This window comes from Aphelocoma coerulescens, chromosome 2 (assembly GCF_041296385.1).
Source record: "Aphelocoma coerulescens isolate FSJ_1873_10779 chromosome 2, UR_Acoe_1.0, whole genome shotgun sequence".
In the NCBI taxonomy this organism is placed as follows: domain Eukaryota; kingdom Metazoa; phylum Chordata; class Aves; order Passeriformes; family Corvidae; genus Aphelocoma; species Aphelocoma coerulescens.
Window position 1 is genome coordinate 19075291 of NC_091015.1, and position 17704 is coordinate 19092994.

The following is a 17704-nucleotide window of genomic DNA, read 5'->3' on the forward strand; positions in this document are numbered from 1 at the left end:
ATCCTGTCTTTGGATGTCTCAAAGATTTCTTGCTAATCTGAGAAGTTTGATTTGTGAAAGATCTGTTGGATCACTTATCCTTTCACTGTGGGTTTATGCAGAATTACTTCTCATGAAGTATTTTCATTAAAAGTTTTTCATTTATGGTGATTTATTACAGTTTGATTTCTAATGTTTATGCCACACATTGTCTCTCAGAAGATCAGTTTTTCAGGGCAGACACCACTGAGGGTTCTCTGCATCTGTGGGACTGCATTTTGGAGCCAGTGCAAAGCATTATGAGCCACTGGCTGGGATTTTGGTGAGGAGTTACTAAAAATTATCTTTGTAGGAAATGACTGCATTTATGATTCAGTCATTAGGGGTTACACATTTCCATTTCAAAACTAAATTTCGAGGGTTTCAGTCTGTGATGGGTTGACCTTGGCTGGATGCCAGGTGCCCACCAAGCTACTCTCTCACTCCGTCTCCTTAGTGGCACAGAGGGAGAAAATACAAAAAAACCCCCAATCCCTTATGTGTCAAGGTTTTTGGGAAAAATGCAAGAGCTGCACTCCGAAACAAAGCAAAATAGAGATTTATTCTCTACTTGCCATCAGCAGGCAATGTCCAGCCACTTCTTGGAAGTAGGGCTTTGGTGCACGTAGTGGTTGCTTCAGAAGACTGCCTTAATCACTCATGTTCCCTCTCCCCTTTTGCTTCTTTTGAGCATGATATTTTAAGATATGGAATATCCCTTTGGTCAGTTTGGGTCAGCTGTCCTGGCTGTGTCACCTCCCAGCCCCTCATGCACCCCCAGCCTATGGGAATGGTGTTGAGGATGAAGCTGTGCAAGTGCTGCTCAGCAATAGCCAAAACACTGGTGTGTTATCAGCACTGTTCGGGGTACAAATACAAAGCACAGCACTATAACGGCTGCAATGAAGAAAGTTAACTCCATCCCAGATAGCCCTGGTATACAGTTAAATAATTTGTTGTAGTGATTTTTACAGCTCCTACACAGAATATTCTTTTCAGTTCTAAATGATTGCTGGCACCTTTTTTATTTGACATTTTCTGAAAACTGAGGTCTTTTTTCTTTTGAACTTACACTAACTAAGAGTTTTAGTGGGCCACATTTCACAGAGCTGTGTTCATGAAACATCGCATTACTTTGTGATTTTTATAACTCAAACCTACATTTTGAAGTTAGGAGCAAAATCCAATCACACATATTTTAATTCTGCTAATATTTTAAATAATTTGCTTTTTAAATGGTTTCAAAATAGCTGCTCTGGGAACTGTAGTTAACCTTATTCCTGTGAAGTGATTTATTAATAGAGAGTAGGAGCCCTTTCTATCTGACTGGGAGATTAAAATAATATTAAGTTAAAATTATCTAGTTCCCTCCCTCTCTTCTTCTGCTCCTTTGTAAGATGAATAAAGGTCATTTGAAGTTAATGTCTGATACATTTGGAACTAATAACAGGAAATGCTCTTTCTAACAATAGCTAATCTCTCTTTTAGGTAGGGCTGTACCCATTTCTAAGATGTGTTCATTTGCTCATGATTCTGGTAAACTTCAAGGAGTAAGGCTGAACATTTCCATGTCAGCTGCCTGCTTCAGGCTAAATTTGTAATTTTGGTACAAAATACTCAGCAGTTTCCAAGGCTGAGACTATTCCCTTGCTTGGAGTTATTGGCAGATTGTTTGTTTGTTTCAAGCAGTTGAGTTCAACTGAGTTGTTGAACAGCTCAGTTGTCTTAGCATTTAGGGCTAAAGAGTTGAAGCTTGCTGAAATGAAAGAGTTTTTTATGTTAGTCATGTTTCCTTGGTCATGGAAGTCCAATGTTGATAAAGTTTTGTATGACTTCAAATACAGAAAGTTCAGAGATACTCCTAAGACCTCTTTCCTGGCACCAGACAGTCCTGGAATAGTGTGTCCACCTGGTATGTTTAAGGGAGCCTCTGAGAGTCAGTGTGAAGATGGACAGCCATTTGGTAGAAGGGAGATAACAGGCAATGAATATTGGAGTGCCTTAGGTATAGAGATTTAACAAGAAGCTGTGAACAGATGGACTAGACTAGTTTAGAAACTCAAAACGAGACAAAGTGATATCTGAAATATAGTGGTCAAATGGAAGGAAGGTTGCAGAGGGGTTGAACCTGGGGGAGATGAACAGAAAGACATGGGCCAATCAGCCCATGGTTTGCTCAAAAGCCCGAGTGGAAGGCTCTGTTTCCTTTGCTTAGGGTGGCATGAAATACTGACTTGTGTGAAATCTACAGCCAGCTCTAAATCTGGAACACAGGAAAAATGGTAGTTTGTTGATGTGATCATTTGCTGCTGTGTCTCAGGGATTTGTTTGATGTGCTTACGTGTGAGCTATATTACAGAAAAAGCAAAAGTTATTAACTTACTGATTGAAGTTTAGGATGGGGAGAACAAACTAAGTTGTATAGCCTTGTGAAACTTAATTTTCGTGATTTAGAAGTATTTCTTCCTGTGCATCACCATCATGACATTAAGTACTTGTTTGTGAAATAAGCCTTGAATTTGGTGCATGTGCTGGGTGTTTTCTGGTTATCGGCTGTGTGAAGGAGTGTTACAGTGTGGATGCTGTAACACACGTATCAAACAACGAGGCCTGTGGAAAAGAAATATAAATGGACTGATTCTTGCTAGATGTTTCAGAGATGTTTATTTCCCCAGCCACATGGCCCGGACTCTGCCGAGGAACTGCTCAGTCACGGGACCCGAGGGTCCTTGCCCGTGCAGGGGAACACAAAACAACCCATGGGGAACGAGGCTGACCAGGGGCAGGGAAACCCCGTGTCTCCCCCCCAGGGCCCCTCTCCCAGGGCTACATGGCAGGGGGAGGGCCCCAACATTTCACCCATTTATTTTTAACAAAAAGAGATTTAAAACTTAACATTGAAAACAACTGGATAAACATGAGATAATAAGGACAGTTTCAAAACAAAACAAGCCACCCTCCTCAGTCTTTAAATGTCCAAACAGATTCTCTGGAACATCTTAAGGCTGACAGAAGGGAGACAGAACTCTCTGAGCATGCTTTGTGGGGAAACTGAGGCAGGAGAGGGTTTAATTTCTTCCCTCCCCCTTTTCATCCCCCCCTCGACATCGGAGAGGAGTTGTAGGGAAGGGGAGTTGTATAGGCAAACCATGGGGTGAAAAACAGATTAGGAATAAACTGGGATGGGGTAAATTTAGGAAAGGGTTCATATTGGGTATAGGGTAAAAGGGGAAAGTAGGTTGTGGGTAGGGAAGTTGCTGGGATGGATATTGTTTATAATTTTGTGCATAATGGCTGCCTTTGACTGGAATACCTCTAGGCCCAGTAACATTTGCTGCTTGTAAATCCTTCTTTCCTTGTACTATATCAAATTGTACAACTTCCCCATCTCCTACACTTTGCAGGTAATTTTTAGGGTTATTCCTTTTAATGGCAGTTCTATGGATGAAAAAATCTTCCCCTGTATCATCTCGTGTTATAAATCCATGGTTATTTTTGACATTGTGCCATTTCACAGTTCCTGTGATTTCAGTTTCTACAACTTCTCCTATCACATGCTTGCGTGTTTGTTGTGGCTGCTTGTCCCACATGGCTGCTGCCTTGCTGACTCCAATGTCCTGGCCAGGCCCTCAACATTGCAGCTGCGCCGTGCCCTCCGAGCGGCGCTGCTCTGCCGCACGTCTCAGCTAGGCACGGCTCTGCTCCACTGCCACCGCCGCCAGCTGCCACCCGCGCGCCGCCCCTCTCAGTCGGGTGTTCACGGGGCTCGCTCCACCACGCGCTGCGCGGGGCCGGGCCGGCACTGCTGGGTCGCGCCGCTCCCGCCGCGCCTCGCTCTGCTGCTGACACTGCAGATTGTGTCACTCCGCCCGCATGTGGAAATTGCCTGGCTGCTGCTTGCAGAGCGCTCAGTCCACGTGGTCTGAGTCGCATGGACTCTGAGGCACGCTTCCCTCCGCCATGACGCAGCTGACATTGCTCAACAGTCTCAGTAATTAAATAATATTCATGAAAATATTCTTCCATTGGCATATATTTTGACTCAGAAATTAACTGTGTCCAGTCTTCCAAAAGTCTTTGGTAAGAATTAAATCCCAAGAAACGTAGAGAAAGTTCTTAAACAACCATGCCAGGAAATGTTTCAGTTCCTTTTGAGCTTGAATTAAGCTAGAATTTACAAATCGTTGTTCAAGAATCTTTTCAAGTTTCAGATAAATGTCCATATGTGGCTCAGAGAGCCAAGAGTCTTTCCACGGTCCCTCCGTAGTTTAGAGATGGAACAGCAAAACAAAAACAAGAAGAGAAATCCAGAGTTTCTAGAGTTTACTCACAAATCAGTCGCTGTCCTTAGGGACTGGGGATCGTTCTGCTTGTATTACCCACCATTTGTTACAGTGTGGATGCTGTAACACGCGTATCAAACAAGGTGGCCCATGGAAAAGAAATACATATGGACCGATTCTTGATAGATGTTCCAGAGATGTTTATTTCTCCAGCCCATGGCCAGGACTCTGCCGAGGAACTGCTCAGTCACGGGACCCGAGGGTCCTTGCCCGCGCAGGGGAACACAAAACAACCAATGGGGAATGAGGCTGACCAGGGGCAGGGAAACCCCGTGTCTCCCCCCCCGGGCCCCTCTCCCAGGACCCCACAGCAGGGGGGGAGGGCCCCAACATAGGAGAATCCTGCCTTGTCTGTGCTACTGCTCTCCCAGGGTGTCGCAAAATCTGGATATGTGTAGCGAGTAAAGCAGGGGCTACAGCAAGTGAAAGGAAATCGTTATGGGTAAGGTAGCTGAATCCATCCATGGAGACATGGGTCTTGACTCTGTTGTTGCTGCAGAATTTTGTCTTTTGCTCAACAGTGACTTAAGATTTTAGAGATTTCATCTTGTTTCCTTACCTTGAAACTGAGTACCCAAAGACTGATTTGCAGAAGCACAGGGTATTTGTACAGGTAACCCAAGCCTATAATTTGAACATATTCAACTGTCAGGAGTCCAAGAGTGAACACCCTGAGACCCCTGTACGTTTTTAGAAATTAAGATTATTTTACCTCAATTTTCAGGTTGCCCTAGTAGCGTGGATATTGCTATTCCCACTTTCTAGGGTGCATTATGAAGTTTGATTAATGGCTGTGATGAGAGCTATATAAAAGCTTCTGGGGAAACTAAAATTCCTACTTTGATGGTGGGATTTAAGTAGTCTGTCTGAAAAATAGGATACACCACATATGGAACCATCTCTGCTGTGTACACAATAAAGCAGGGGGCCTTGCCAAAGTATAATATATGGGTACCTGATTAAAGACAATATCCGAATGCATATGTGCAAGAGGGACAAATTAAGCTTGTACAGGCAGCCATTCCATAACTTAAAAAGATTTGACTTCATGATAGTCTAAATATTCTTTTCATGCAGTATTTTTTTACCATGTAATTTATGTTTCAACTGGGAAAGAGACTGGTAGAATCATCATGAGGAGAGGATGGAATGTGAAGCTGTGTGTTAGAAGACCTCCAGGTCTAGTTATAGGTATTTTTCTTTGTATGAGAATAAGTGCTATAGTTCTGTGGTAACTGCTCTGAGAATGAAATGACCACAGAGAGTGATATTTCCACAGCTGCAGTATTCGTGGAGGTGAGCCCTTGGCACCCCTGGAGGAGGCAGTTGCTTGAGCACTGGGGAATTTTGCCCAGTTGCTGCCTATCTCTGTTAGTGGATGAAGGCAGGCTTCTCCTTTAAAGGCTGAAAGCCTTTCACAAGTGCTTTGTTTACAGTAAAAAAATGCTAAATTGCTAGGGGCACATTGTGGAAAATGAAAACAACCCTGTTCTTCTGTATTTTCTATTCTGTAGGTAAAATACAAAAGAGACTTTGAAGAAAGCAAAGGAAGAGGGTTCAGTATTGTGACCGATACGCCCGAGTTACAAAGACTGAAAAGGACTCAGGAACAAATCAGTAATGTATGTGACTGCAACCTAAAGTGATTGTAGATGGAGAAATAGTGTGTCTAAGAAAAGGCGTGTTTGTTGGTGGTTCCGATGAAGTCTGTGCGAGTGAACAATCTGATTTTGGTGATTGATTTGTGTATGTCAGATTTTGAAATGTGTGTAACTGTATACCATGGACTTGTACAGCACATTGGCAATGTGTGTTCACCTCTCCAGCTTTCAGCTAGTATGCTCAAAGTATTTTCTTTATTAAAATGATTTGACACTTTTTGCCCTTTTAATAGATTTGTCAGCAAGTAAGAATACTTTTGTAACTTTTTGTTTACGTATAAAGTATATACATTATGTAAGTTAAAAAGTTTTGTCTCTTTTTTAGCAGGGGCTGTCAAAATTAGCATAACAAGCAAGATGGAATTTTCTAGAAGCAGATAAAATTTTGATGCTGAGTTTAAAAAGAAAATACATGCGAGACAATGCTCTGCAAGATGACAAAGAAATGGCGAATAGCAAAACCTAACATATTTCATTAGCTTACAGGAATGGGATTTTTAAAAATGGAACTTTTCCTGATTTACATTTTCACTTAGAAAGTTATTTATTTGCATTGTATTCTCTTGTAGCATATTTAACTCACTTCATGGTGGAATATTGAGTGATACGTAGTGCAAGTTCTGATATATATAAAATAGGTAAGAACTAGTGTGAACTAGAAATGATGCAGAATCAATACTATTCACTTGCCTTGACTTCCTTTCTGATCATTCTTCTGCTGCAAGAACTTGTCCCTATGGATTATTTTGGGAAAATGTTTTTGAATCACTCTCTTTAGTAGTAAAATAAGAGCACAGCAGCAGAGACACCCCATGCAAGTATGATCAGATGAAAAGAATGGGATTTATTTACTCGAAAGAAAAGAACTTTCTTCAAGTTGGGATATTGTTGAAGAAAAAAATCTCTGAAAAATACTAGTTTTTCACAGCAATGGAGATTTACCATTATTGCCAAAGCATTCACTAGTTAAGATTTTGATGTCCAGAGCTAGTCTTTGAGATGAAAAATTTGGGCTCATTTCCTGGAGCCTTGGCTAATGGAGAGGACAGTTTATTTAAGAGCCATGCAACTGCTGCTGTATAGGCAAGATGAGAACAAAAGCTCATCTCTTATGTTTGTACTGGGGCTAACTGAAATTACTGGCTTGTAAGAGAGAAAAATGTATTCTTTAGAGTGGTGAAAAACACGGCCATTAAGACTTCCATTTGGGATCTGGGAAACTTCAGTGACTCCCTGGTTTTAATCAGCTGTATTTTTTATTCAGACCAGGAACTTAAATTAGGTCCTCGCATGACCTACATAGCTTCCTCAAGCAAGAGTGATTCCTTTGTGTGGGGTAGCTCTGGAACGCATCAAGGAGATGAAACAAGCAATGCTCTGGTGAATACTTAATCCCTTGCACGGGTCTGCTCTGTTAGGAGAGATTGAGAGGAGTGCCCTGCAGCAGGTCTGTGGTGCTCAGTTTGGGATATTGGCCTGCCAAGAAATTTATTTAGACTTCCCAAGTCCAGTACCCTCAACATCATAGTACAGGGTAGTATGACACAGCTCACTTGCATGCTCTTATCTCTCTCTTGTTCAAAGCATATTGGGTTTTCTGTTGTGGGAAAAGGAAATAATAAAAACAAACAAGTAGTTTCGTGACATGGGAAAGAGCTTTCTTCCCATCTCTGTTTTTGAGTGGATTAAGGGGGTTTCATTCCTAGTGGAAGATCTTGTTGCATGATTTATGATACTGTCTGGTTCCTGAACCAAGGATACTCACCTGCCTTTTCAGATCCAGAAATAGCTTTTTAAAATGGGAAAAGTGGTTTTATTTCAGTTTTTTCCCTTGGTCATTGCATGTAAGACTCCTTTCTCTTCATTTCTAACCGACCAATTCTTAACAATGTAGATTTGTTCTATCCAGTCTTAATAATAGAGAGTTGTTTTCCTTATGTATGTAGCTGAGAGAGATTCCAAGTCAGGGACTATATTACAAATAATTAGTCTTGAAGGGCAAAATGGAATTTTAAAATGTGCATGATAAAAGAAGTTGCATTTCATTTCTGTTTACACTGAAATAACAATTTATAGCATTATATCCTAGAAAGATAATTGTGCATAGGCCACATCTTCCATTTAATTAGAAAGCTCCTGAATTATAGAAATGCCTTCCGCACAGAGTAGTTTCTGTATTTGTCAGATAAGCAGTATACATCATGGACTAAGGATCTAATTAAGGTTTCAAGACACTGAAAGGTAAGCACTTTAATAATTCTAAAATAATTTTAATTTTCAGATACAGAAAAATGGAAGAATACTAATATATCTATTTAATTTTCAGTTTTGTTTTGATTTCACCTTGAAGTACTAGAAACTTCTCAAAGAGCCTATTTGAACCAAAATTGTAACTACTGCATTGAAGGGGTAAGTGAGAACAGTTAACTGTGTAGCTATCCTTGATGAAAATAAATAACAAAATAAATTTTATAATAATAAATGTTAAGTAGCATAAATATTTTTAAAAGATTGTCTTTTTTGTCCTGATATGAAGTTTGGCAGCATATGGATATTAGCACAGTGCTCTGACTTTTTAAAGAATCTCTTGTGATATTAATTTAAACCTTGTGAGGAAAAAAAATCATGGGGGGACTGGAAGGAGAGTGGGTAGGTAAAGGGGGTTGAATTTTGGTTGTTATTTTGCCACCAGCAATCCTTCCTCTGAAGATTTAGACCAAACTTGTGGACTTTACTTTATGGCTCTTATGGAGGTATCAGGACCAGAATGCAGCTTCTTAGAAAAGAATGAAATTTATCCCAGTATCTCATGATTTTTTAGCCTAGTTCTGCAGATGGACAACATATTTTGACATTGAATATGTAGTCAATAGAAAAAAAATATATACTGTTCACACAGAGAAAAGTGCACATTTTGTCAAAGGACCTTGCAGTGTTTTTTGTCCCTCTTGAACTTTGAAAGGATTTTCAATATGAATGCAAAGATTCTCAAAATGAAAAACAAAAACCAAACCAACCTCATGTATTTTTATAGGTGATTTTGCAATTAAGCTAACTGCAAACTGGTTTTGCAAGGAAAAGTTTAAGGTGGCAAAAGGAACAGAATAAATAAAGATGACAACAAAAGATTATTGGTCTATCATGACACAGGGCTAAAGGAGGGAGTAGAAACTCAATCTAATAATATTTTCTTTGGGGAAATGGAACACTTTCAGCAGTCTGCAGCAATGAGCTGCAGCTTACTGCCACTGTACTTTTATGTCTAGATATATGACTTGAAGCATGTTTTATCCTATGTGAAATAAGTTGCTCTTTCTTAAATATGTTTCTGGTAAATGTCTGCAAAGTATAAAAGAAAACAGGTGTCCATACAAATTGATGGAGTGAGAAGCTTTCATTAAGATAAAGGCCAGTGCTTGGATAGTAGAGGTTGCTGGCTTGGTTGTATGGCTGGAAGGATGCATGGAAGCTTTCACAGTGGTTGTGCTCATTGCATTAAGAGCCCATGTAAAAGCATTCCTCACTTCCTCATTAATGCTGGTATGAACTTAAATCATGCAGGAGCAATAAGCACCACACATTTGTGCCCTTCGTCTCTTGGAGAGACAGAAAAATGAAGCCATGCAGTTAATTTATTTGTATGTGACTCATTTTCCAGTAGGTTTGTATCGTATCTGAAATGAAAACTATGCCTTAATGCAAAGAAGGAAAATAAGAAAACAGATTAAATCTGCTTTGAAAAACACATTTCCAAGGTATCCTATTTTGGTGAAGAACTTAGGAAGGACAGTAGAGTTAATGAAGAGAAGGTCTCTGAATCACCTCTCTATGGAGTGAGTTGCTTCCCAAGTATGAGGAGTTGAACTCCTCACTGAAGTTAGTGAAGCCTGTATTGGATGCAGAGAGTGTGTGAAGATCTTGTAGCATTCTTGAAAGTGTTGTATGTGGGTTCTAATGAAATAAGCTGTGTATTAATTGTCTTTAAATGTCTTTAATGAAATATGGTGCCTGGTGTGGGGTTTTTAATTATCAAGGTTCACAATCTACCTCCAGTTAAATTTTTAAAACTTCAGGGAATGCAGAGGAGGACAGGATTTCCCCTATAATTTGAATCAGCTGAACACCTGTTATCTGGACAAAGACACAAATGATAAGGAATTGGACACTACCTCAGATGTGATAAAAATACATCTTCAGTAGCAAGTAAAGGAGGACCCAAACCACATCGCTACTGTAGTCGTGCACATCTGCACATCTGAAATTAGAAACTGTCCCTAACAGACACTGAGCCACGGCTCCCTATTTGGAAGCTATTGGCAGAGTTGTTCAATCTGTTTACTTGCTCAAACATAAAATGGTCTCTTAAATTGCCAAAACAGATTGTAGAGAAAATTGGCAGGAGAAGATGCTAACAACATGGCCCAGAGCTCCGTTTGTAGGATTCACAGCACAAAACCTGCTGATACTTGTCTCTAAGGGCTTTTTTCCCTCTGTTGAATTCAAGTGAAGAAGAATAGGGAACAAGAAAAATTAACAGCAGCATCAATGTCAATTTCACAAAACCAACCCTGGCACATCAACGAAGAGACTGGGTAAGCATTTTAAATTGCATAAGAAAAGAGCTTATGCTGTTCTAGGCAATGCTGGGATTTAACTCCTTCTGAAGTAATTCATACTTTATTCCTAAATCCCTGTATTCCTAAGCATGATTTTTATGTTGCTGTTTAAAACAAGCATTTATTGACACAATTGTGTCAGCTAATGTAGATTGACTAGCAAGTGTTGAGCAGTGCTGTGAGTGCTGCGTGTCTGTGGCGGGTGTGGTCAGCCACATGCACCCTGGTACTGATTGCCTTCTGCTGCCATTGGTAGCTCTGGCAGTTTAACATGAACTCCAAGAGCTATTCATTATCTGGTATGCTGTAGGCTTAATTCCACACAGCTGCACTTCAAATATCTGCATATAACTCATGTGATTAAGCATCTATCAGTTGTGTTCAACAGCATTTTTTCTGTCTGGAAACAAGAAGGTTGAATGTGTCGTTCCTGTTGCTAATATGAGTGTATCTCTGCAAAAAGGTGGAGCACCTGCTGTGCTCCTGTGCAGTGAAGATACATGCAGAGAGTCACATCCAACCTTGTTCTTTCTGTGGATTGATCATCTAAGCTTGTTTTGTGTAGATACATAGAAATGGAAGTTCTGAGAAGTCTCAGGTCATTTGACTTTCTAATGGTTCTGTGTTGAAGTTTATTTGACTTCTAATTTTCAGTAGGCAGAAATAATTTTGCCTTTAAATGTAAAGTCCTAATAAATGCATTAGAAATTACTTAGCAAAAGAATTACCTTAGTTTTCAATGACCATGAGAATTTTTTGCAGATTTTTACATAGGTTTTATATTTTGTAAGCTTTCAGAAATGTTTAAAATGACTGAACACATTCTTAAGAAATGATGACTCTAAGGAAATGTAAGTAACATTTTAGATAGAATTCATGCTAAATGAGAAAATGGAAAGCTTTGAGAATTCATTTGAAACCTCAAGGTTTCCTTTTAAAAAGGAAAAATCTTTCTTTATTGATCATTATCAAAATACTACGCAAAATTAGAAAGAGACAGTGTTAAAATAGTTCCTATGTATATGAATTCTTTACCTACAATTTCAGGAAAAATTCTGAAGATATTTGGTGGCATGCTGCTTTGCCACTTCTTTCTATTGTGATCCCTGTGTAGAACAATAGTCATTAAGTATTCAGTTTTCTAATATTTTCTTTCATTTACTCTTTATTTACTGTATGTTTTGATACTCCACACATCATAAAATGTTGTAAAAACAACCTGTAACTTCTTTCTGGAGTTTTCCTCAAAGCTTCTTTCTCACTTCTTTAACTGTATTCAATTACACTGTTGTCAGAGTTGTCTAAGAAATAAGGAGGTATTGGAATCCTCCAATACGGAGGATATGGATAGGTGGTCCTTATTTAAATGAAGAACTAAAGCACACAGATTATTCGTGCTAACGCAGTAAGTAGCACCTAGAATAAACCATTATCTTCTGTGTAGCCTCCTATTAGAAGTAGAGGGAGGCATAGACTTTGCTAGGGAATTTTACAGTTGTTTATTGGGGAGGAAAAGATTGCTGAGAATCCAGAGCAGTGTGTTCGTGATTCATGTGGGGTAGCACTAACTTCTCTTTCTGTTCCCATAACATTTTCAGATTCTCTTTTCTGGTGTCTCTTTCTTAATCCATGTGATTTACATAACGATAGCTCCCAACATGTGGGGAGAAACAGTATTTTTAGATCCCAGAATGCTAACTTGAAGGATACTTTTTGGAATGTCAGATCATCATTATAGTAATTCCGTGTGAAACTGTCAGTACAGGTGGAACTGAATAATTTAGTTGACTTAAATGACGGTTCAATTTCTGCTGAGAGGGTGGATGTTCAGTTTTCAGCAATGTATAACTCAATTATAGACCATAGTCCATGGGGGTAGTAGAACAGATATCCCTAATGAGGTGACTTTCCTCACCTGCTGGAGGACAGCTTCCTGGTCCAGAGCAGGAGAAGCACTGATAGACTCTATCAGTGATATTGTTATGAAGCTGCTTCTTATGTAACACAGGTGGAGAGGCACATAACTCTTCTCTAGAAAGAGCAGAAACATTTTGTCTTTGAGAAGCTGGAAAACAAACCCCTGCCTGATGCATAACTGCATTTGGAAAAATTATTAGCGTTAGAAATAAGGATTTATAATGCTGTTAGTGAGTTTATTATATGTCATACTGCCCACAATAGCATTAGATTTGTAAATTCAGGTAGGCCTTTGGGTAAATCCACTGAAACATTATCTGCAAATCTCTACTGAGGTTCTGGTAGGCTACTAATGTGTGAAAGAAACACCACATTAGGAAATTGTGTAAAATGGAAGTTCCTTTCTGTTATGTACAAGTCTATTTGGACTCGAATGGCATGTGACCTTGCGACAATTTCTGCCTGGGGAAGGTTCCCTTTCAGCAGCCCTACTGTGAGGATGATAAGTGACCTCAAATGTAGCTTCTCAAACGTGAATCCTCAAGAGATGTAGGGGGAAATATTTTAGGTTAAGTGGATCTCTGATAGTCAAAGCAAGCAGATGTGACGCCTACATAGCTGCTTCTTAAATGATCTTATTCCATCTGGCTTTATTCTATAGGGTTGCTTAGAAAAATCTTTTTTCTCTTCCTTTTTTAAGCAAGTATAATATGATACATATTATTGTGGTTTATTATATTTTTCTAGGGTTTCAGAAATCTATTTCATAAGTTTACAGAAGAAATTACTGTAACGCTTTTTTTTTTTTTGTATTAGTGCTTTCATACGAAATCAGTTGATTGCAGAAATTATGTAGCCTCAAAGTTTCAAAAAGTTTTCTGTGAAGTTCCACAGGGAGTAATATAGTTTTTCTGATTCTAATTTAAATAAATAAATTTGACAAGATGACTGTAACCTTGCTCACTGTATTGACAAAATAAAATGAGTTGCGTGGTGAAAATAAAGCAAAGCAGTCCAGAAAAATCCCCAAAGGCATGGATTTACTGCATGTGTAAGTGGGTCAACTCATGCATGAGAAATGAATGCTAAATGTAAATTGGTTGCAAAACTGTAGACTTTAAGTAGAATTGAATCAAGTGATAACCTAAATATTTTGATAGGGATGTCCTATCTTGCTTCTCTTTAGAAAACAGTAAGAAAACTCAGCATTATAGAGAAATAATTAAATCATGTATTTGTGTAAATTAGAACAGTGTTATTGCACTCCAGAATCAAAGGCATTGCATTCATTTATGTTACTGGCATTGGTAAATTTTAAGTTGAACCTGTATTTATTTAAACATGTATTTGTGTTGATGGGTTGCTTTACATGATATACACTTCAATTCAATAAGACTGCTCTATTCCTTGATGAGTAACATGTTCAGTCCAGTTTAGAAAAACACTTATTGGGCTTTTCCTGAGTAAAATAATAATAAGATAGAATAATCTAGTTAGGAGGTACAAAAGAAAAAGATAGAAATTTCTGTCTTGCTGGTTTAATTTTCTATTTGGAATAACATTCATATTGCAAGGCAAGGCTTATATGAAAGGCATCTATAGTTTAAAAAACTACTATATAATCTTCAAATATGTAACATAACATTTCATGGACTTCATTTTTAATCCACACTAATTGTCAGCTTGTCAACAGATGAATGTGTTACAGATATGTATTGACCCAAAGGTTTACTTCTGTACTTATAACTCTGAAAATCCTGATTGAAGGCTTAAACAGCTACATAAATGTGAGGAATAAATTGACAGGTATTCCATTTTCACATTTTACTGTGGTATTGACTGTATTGCATGTGCCTTTTTGTGCTGTATTTTATGGAATGAAAAATTCCAAGCTGTAATGAAGACAACTGTGAAGGGTGTTGTGGTAACTGCTGTAAGCACGTGTCCATTGTCTGACTAAAGGACGCGAGTCTCTCTTTAAACACTAGTGACTTCAAGACTTAATCTACTTGGTAGCATTCTTATATTTAAGGGATATGGCTTTTTTTTCCTGTTGTGATGCTAAGCAACTAAATTATGACAAAACCCCAACAACTTGTTTTTCCTGTGTCCTTGAATATATTTTAGTGGTATCTAAATAACTAATTATTTTTAATGAGTACGTACTTTTGAAGCCAGTGTTTTTTACATATAGAAAAAAGAGATTGAAAATAAAACCTCTTCACGGCAGCTCAACTTGGGAGCTAATTAAAATGAGGCTTTTAAAATGGGAAAAATTAATTAGCCAAAAAGTTGAGAAGTAGGAGTTAGCACCTCCAGAGATCTTTGGGTAGTTAAATGCTTGCAAGGAAAATATAATTTCTAATTTCCTTGTTTTACTTCATTGTCCATTACCTGCTTATCATTTTACCTTTTAGTTCCGCCTTACCTAATGCTTTTGTGCTGTGCATCAGTTGCTAGGGCAGCATGTTAGGCATTAAACCTCCTCTGCTTCTTCTAACACTGTCTTTTATCTTGATCCCTAGAGATTTGAGTGTCTCACCCCCATGACGCTCACAGGCTTCATTGACCTTGACAACAGCAGTATCTGGTCCTCTGTGGCACTCAGGTTTTCGGGTTTTTTTGCATGTTAACACATATGTCTGTGATTTCCTTAGGCTGTCAGTAGATATATCAGTTGTGACAAAGCCAGCACTGTAATGAGTATAATTAATGATTGAACTTTTTAACCATACTAACATGAGTAAAGAAGTAGACAAAGGTGCCATTTCTGCTTGTGTCTACAAAGATGTGAGAGGAGAAGAGTTTACTTCTCCAAATAGTAGATTAGAGTGACACAAGATTGCTTTCTAACCCTTTCTGCTCTTGGAACAATTCAAATAATTATTTAGTTACAGAAATATTTGTGTACTTTTTTGGAAAGACTCTGTCTCACACGAACACACTCTCACTGTTAGAAACCACATTATTTTAATGGAAAATGGAAGGATGTTTCTTTTTCCCCCCAGATCTGCCTTGAGATTCTTTCTCTCCTGTCTTTTCTCAGTTGGTGAATAGTGACCCAGTTCACTCCCCCTGAAAGACAGGGTAAAAAGGGGGAGATGCTGAATATCTCACTAAGTAAGCAACAGGCAGAAAATAAAAGGGGCTCTGAACGTCCGTCCCTGGTGGACTTCCGGAAAGTCTAATCTGAAGAAAATACAATTTCAGAGGTGGGTTTTTTGAACTTCAAGGCTTTTCTGAACTTCACTCCTCTTGCATTCCTGCTTTGCCTTGACTTCCTTCTTTCTTCGCTGGGGAACAGTGGTGTAAAGTGAACCCATACCCCGTTTGGTCAGTCTAGCCCTTTTCTAGCCTTAAGAGGAGAAATATACTCCTGAGTGTGTGACTTATGTTGCAAGGGTTAACTGATTTTTATCGGGTTTGGCATAACAGGAGAGCTGTTCCCAGTTTCCACAACAGTGAGTGGGTAAGTAGCTGAGGAGGATAGTGTGGTTGGTACAGCAGAGGTGGTCTTTGAGGGAAGACTGGAGGATTGTCTTATGAGTAAGCTGTGGTAAGACCCAGAGTGTGCACACTGGGTGAAGGTCTTGCTGTCTCCACGCTGTACCTCAGTGTGCCAATACTGAGCAGGGATCCTACTCCGTCCTTTTATCATTAAGTGGGACAAAGGCACTTTGTCACTTTTTATCTTAAGGGAGATTGGCTATCATTTTGTTGCAGAGCTGGAACTGCTCAGTAGTGCTGTTCCCTCAGGTACTGCTGGTGGAAAATGAAGGATTCAAAGGGTTTGTGGAGGTACCTCAAGGTTTCTTGCCTGCTCAGCAGAGATACTTGCTCTGGTGTGGGCTGGGCTGCCTTTGGCTGCAGTGTTGTGAGAACGAGGGAAAGGGCCAAAGGTTTTATTTGCCTGTGCCAGCAAGCTGTAGACATGACTATGGCAAGGGTAGCAGAGATGGAATGAGGTCACTTGTTTGGCATTGCCTTTTGTTTAGCATTCCTTTCTGCACAGTGCGTGTTTCTGGCTCAGATAATAGCTGACATGCTATCTTGAATTGAGTTAGGAGTCAGGGTCTTTTTCAACAGAAATTAAGTGGATGAAAGGCTCAAAACGCTTGATGATGATGGAAAATTAAGCAGAATTATCAATGAAAGTGATGGCACAAGTTATAGAAAGCTCTGACATTATTGTGGGTTGGGAGATTAGATGATCAGCCTGTATTGAAAATTAGTGGAAAAAATACTCAGAGGACACAAATGAGGCTTGAGGTTCTGGTATGAAAAAAACCCCATTAAGTGGAATAAGTCTATAAAGTTACAGGTAGGATACAACTGCAGAAGTGAATGTGCTTATGTACAGTTTCTTATGAGGCAAGAACTTGGAATAGGAAATGTAGCTGTCAGGCATCATACTTAAGAGCAAATATGTGGCATACAATAAAATTGTGAAACTCACTAATATAGGAGCCAGGGAAGACTAGAAGTATAAAATACATTAAAAGAAAGATTAGACAAGCTTGTGAAAGTTAAATTCATCAGGAAATATTAGCTGTTGTTATCTAAATCCAGTGACAGAGTTGGTAAGGCTCGGTTATGCTAATAGCAGGAAACTGAAATGATCTTAGCAAGGGGAGGCTGTTCCACAGGTACTTGCCTTGGCATGCTTTACTGAGCAGTGACAGAACCTTGATGGTGTCATCAGTGAAACCAATGAGTCCATCAGTGAGCTTAGTACCTTGTGCTATTTCTAGTCACAGCTGTGGCTCTGTCCTAGTAAGTGACCAACCCATTGTGTCCTTGGTTAACAATAACTGGCTCGAATGTACAGGGTTAAAAAGGATTATTAATGATGTACCTGACCCTAGATCCCCTCTGGTATCAGTGGGCTTCATTCATGACATCTGATTGTCTTCACAGCCTTTCTGTTACAAACTAGAGAACCTTTCTGAGCCTTGAATGGTGAATTTTTGAAGGTGGCTGAGATGCAAAGGTAACTAAGATCTGATAGATTTTCCTTACCTATATGCAAGTGTTTTTGCATGGATGGCAGTTGACAGACAAGGTATTAGTCATGAGTAAGATGGCTTTGGCCCCACTAGCATTTTACTGGTTTTCAAGTTGGTGATTGAATCATGGACCCAGACTGGCA

The 17704-nt window shown here is 39.2% G+C and overlaps 1 protein-coding gene across 2 annotated transcripts in view; it reads left to right on the plus strand.

Annotated features, from left to right (window-relative positions):
• Positions 1-17704, plus strand: part of NEBL (nebulette) — a 255276-nt gene that overhangs the window by 111015 nt on the left and 126557 nt on the right. For both annotated transcript variants that reach the window (XM_069006677.1, XM_069006676.1), the window contains exon 4: positions 5876-5983. In XM_069006677.1, the coding sequence (XP_068862778.1) occupies positions 5876-5983 (108 nt within the window). The remainder of the gene's footprint in view (positions 1-5875; positions 5984-17704) is intronic.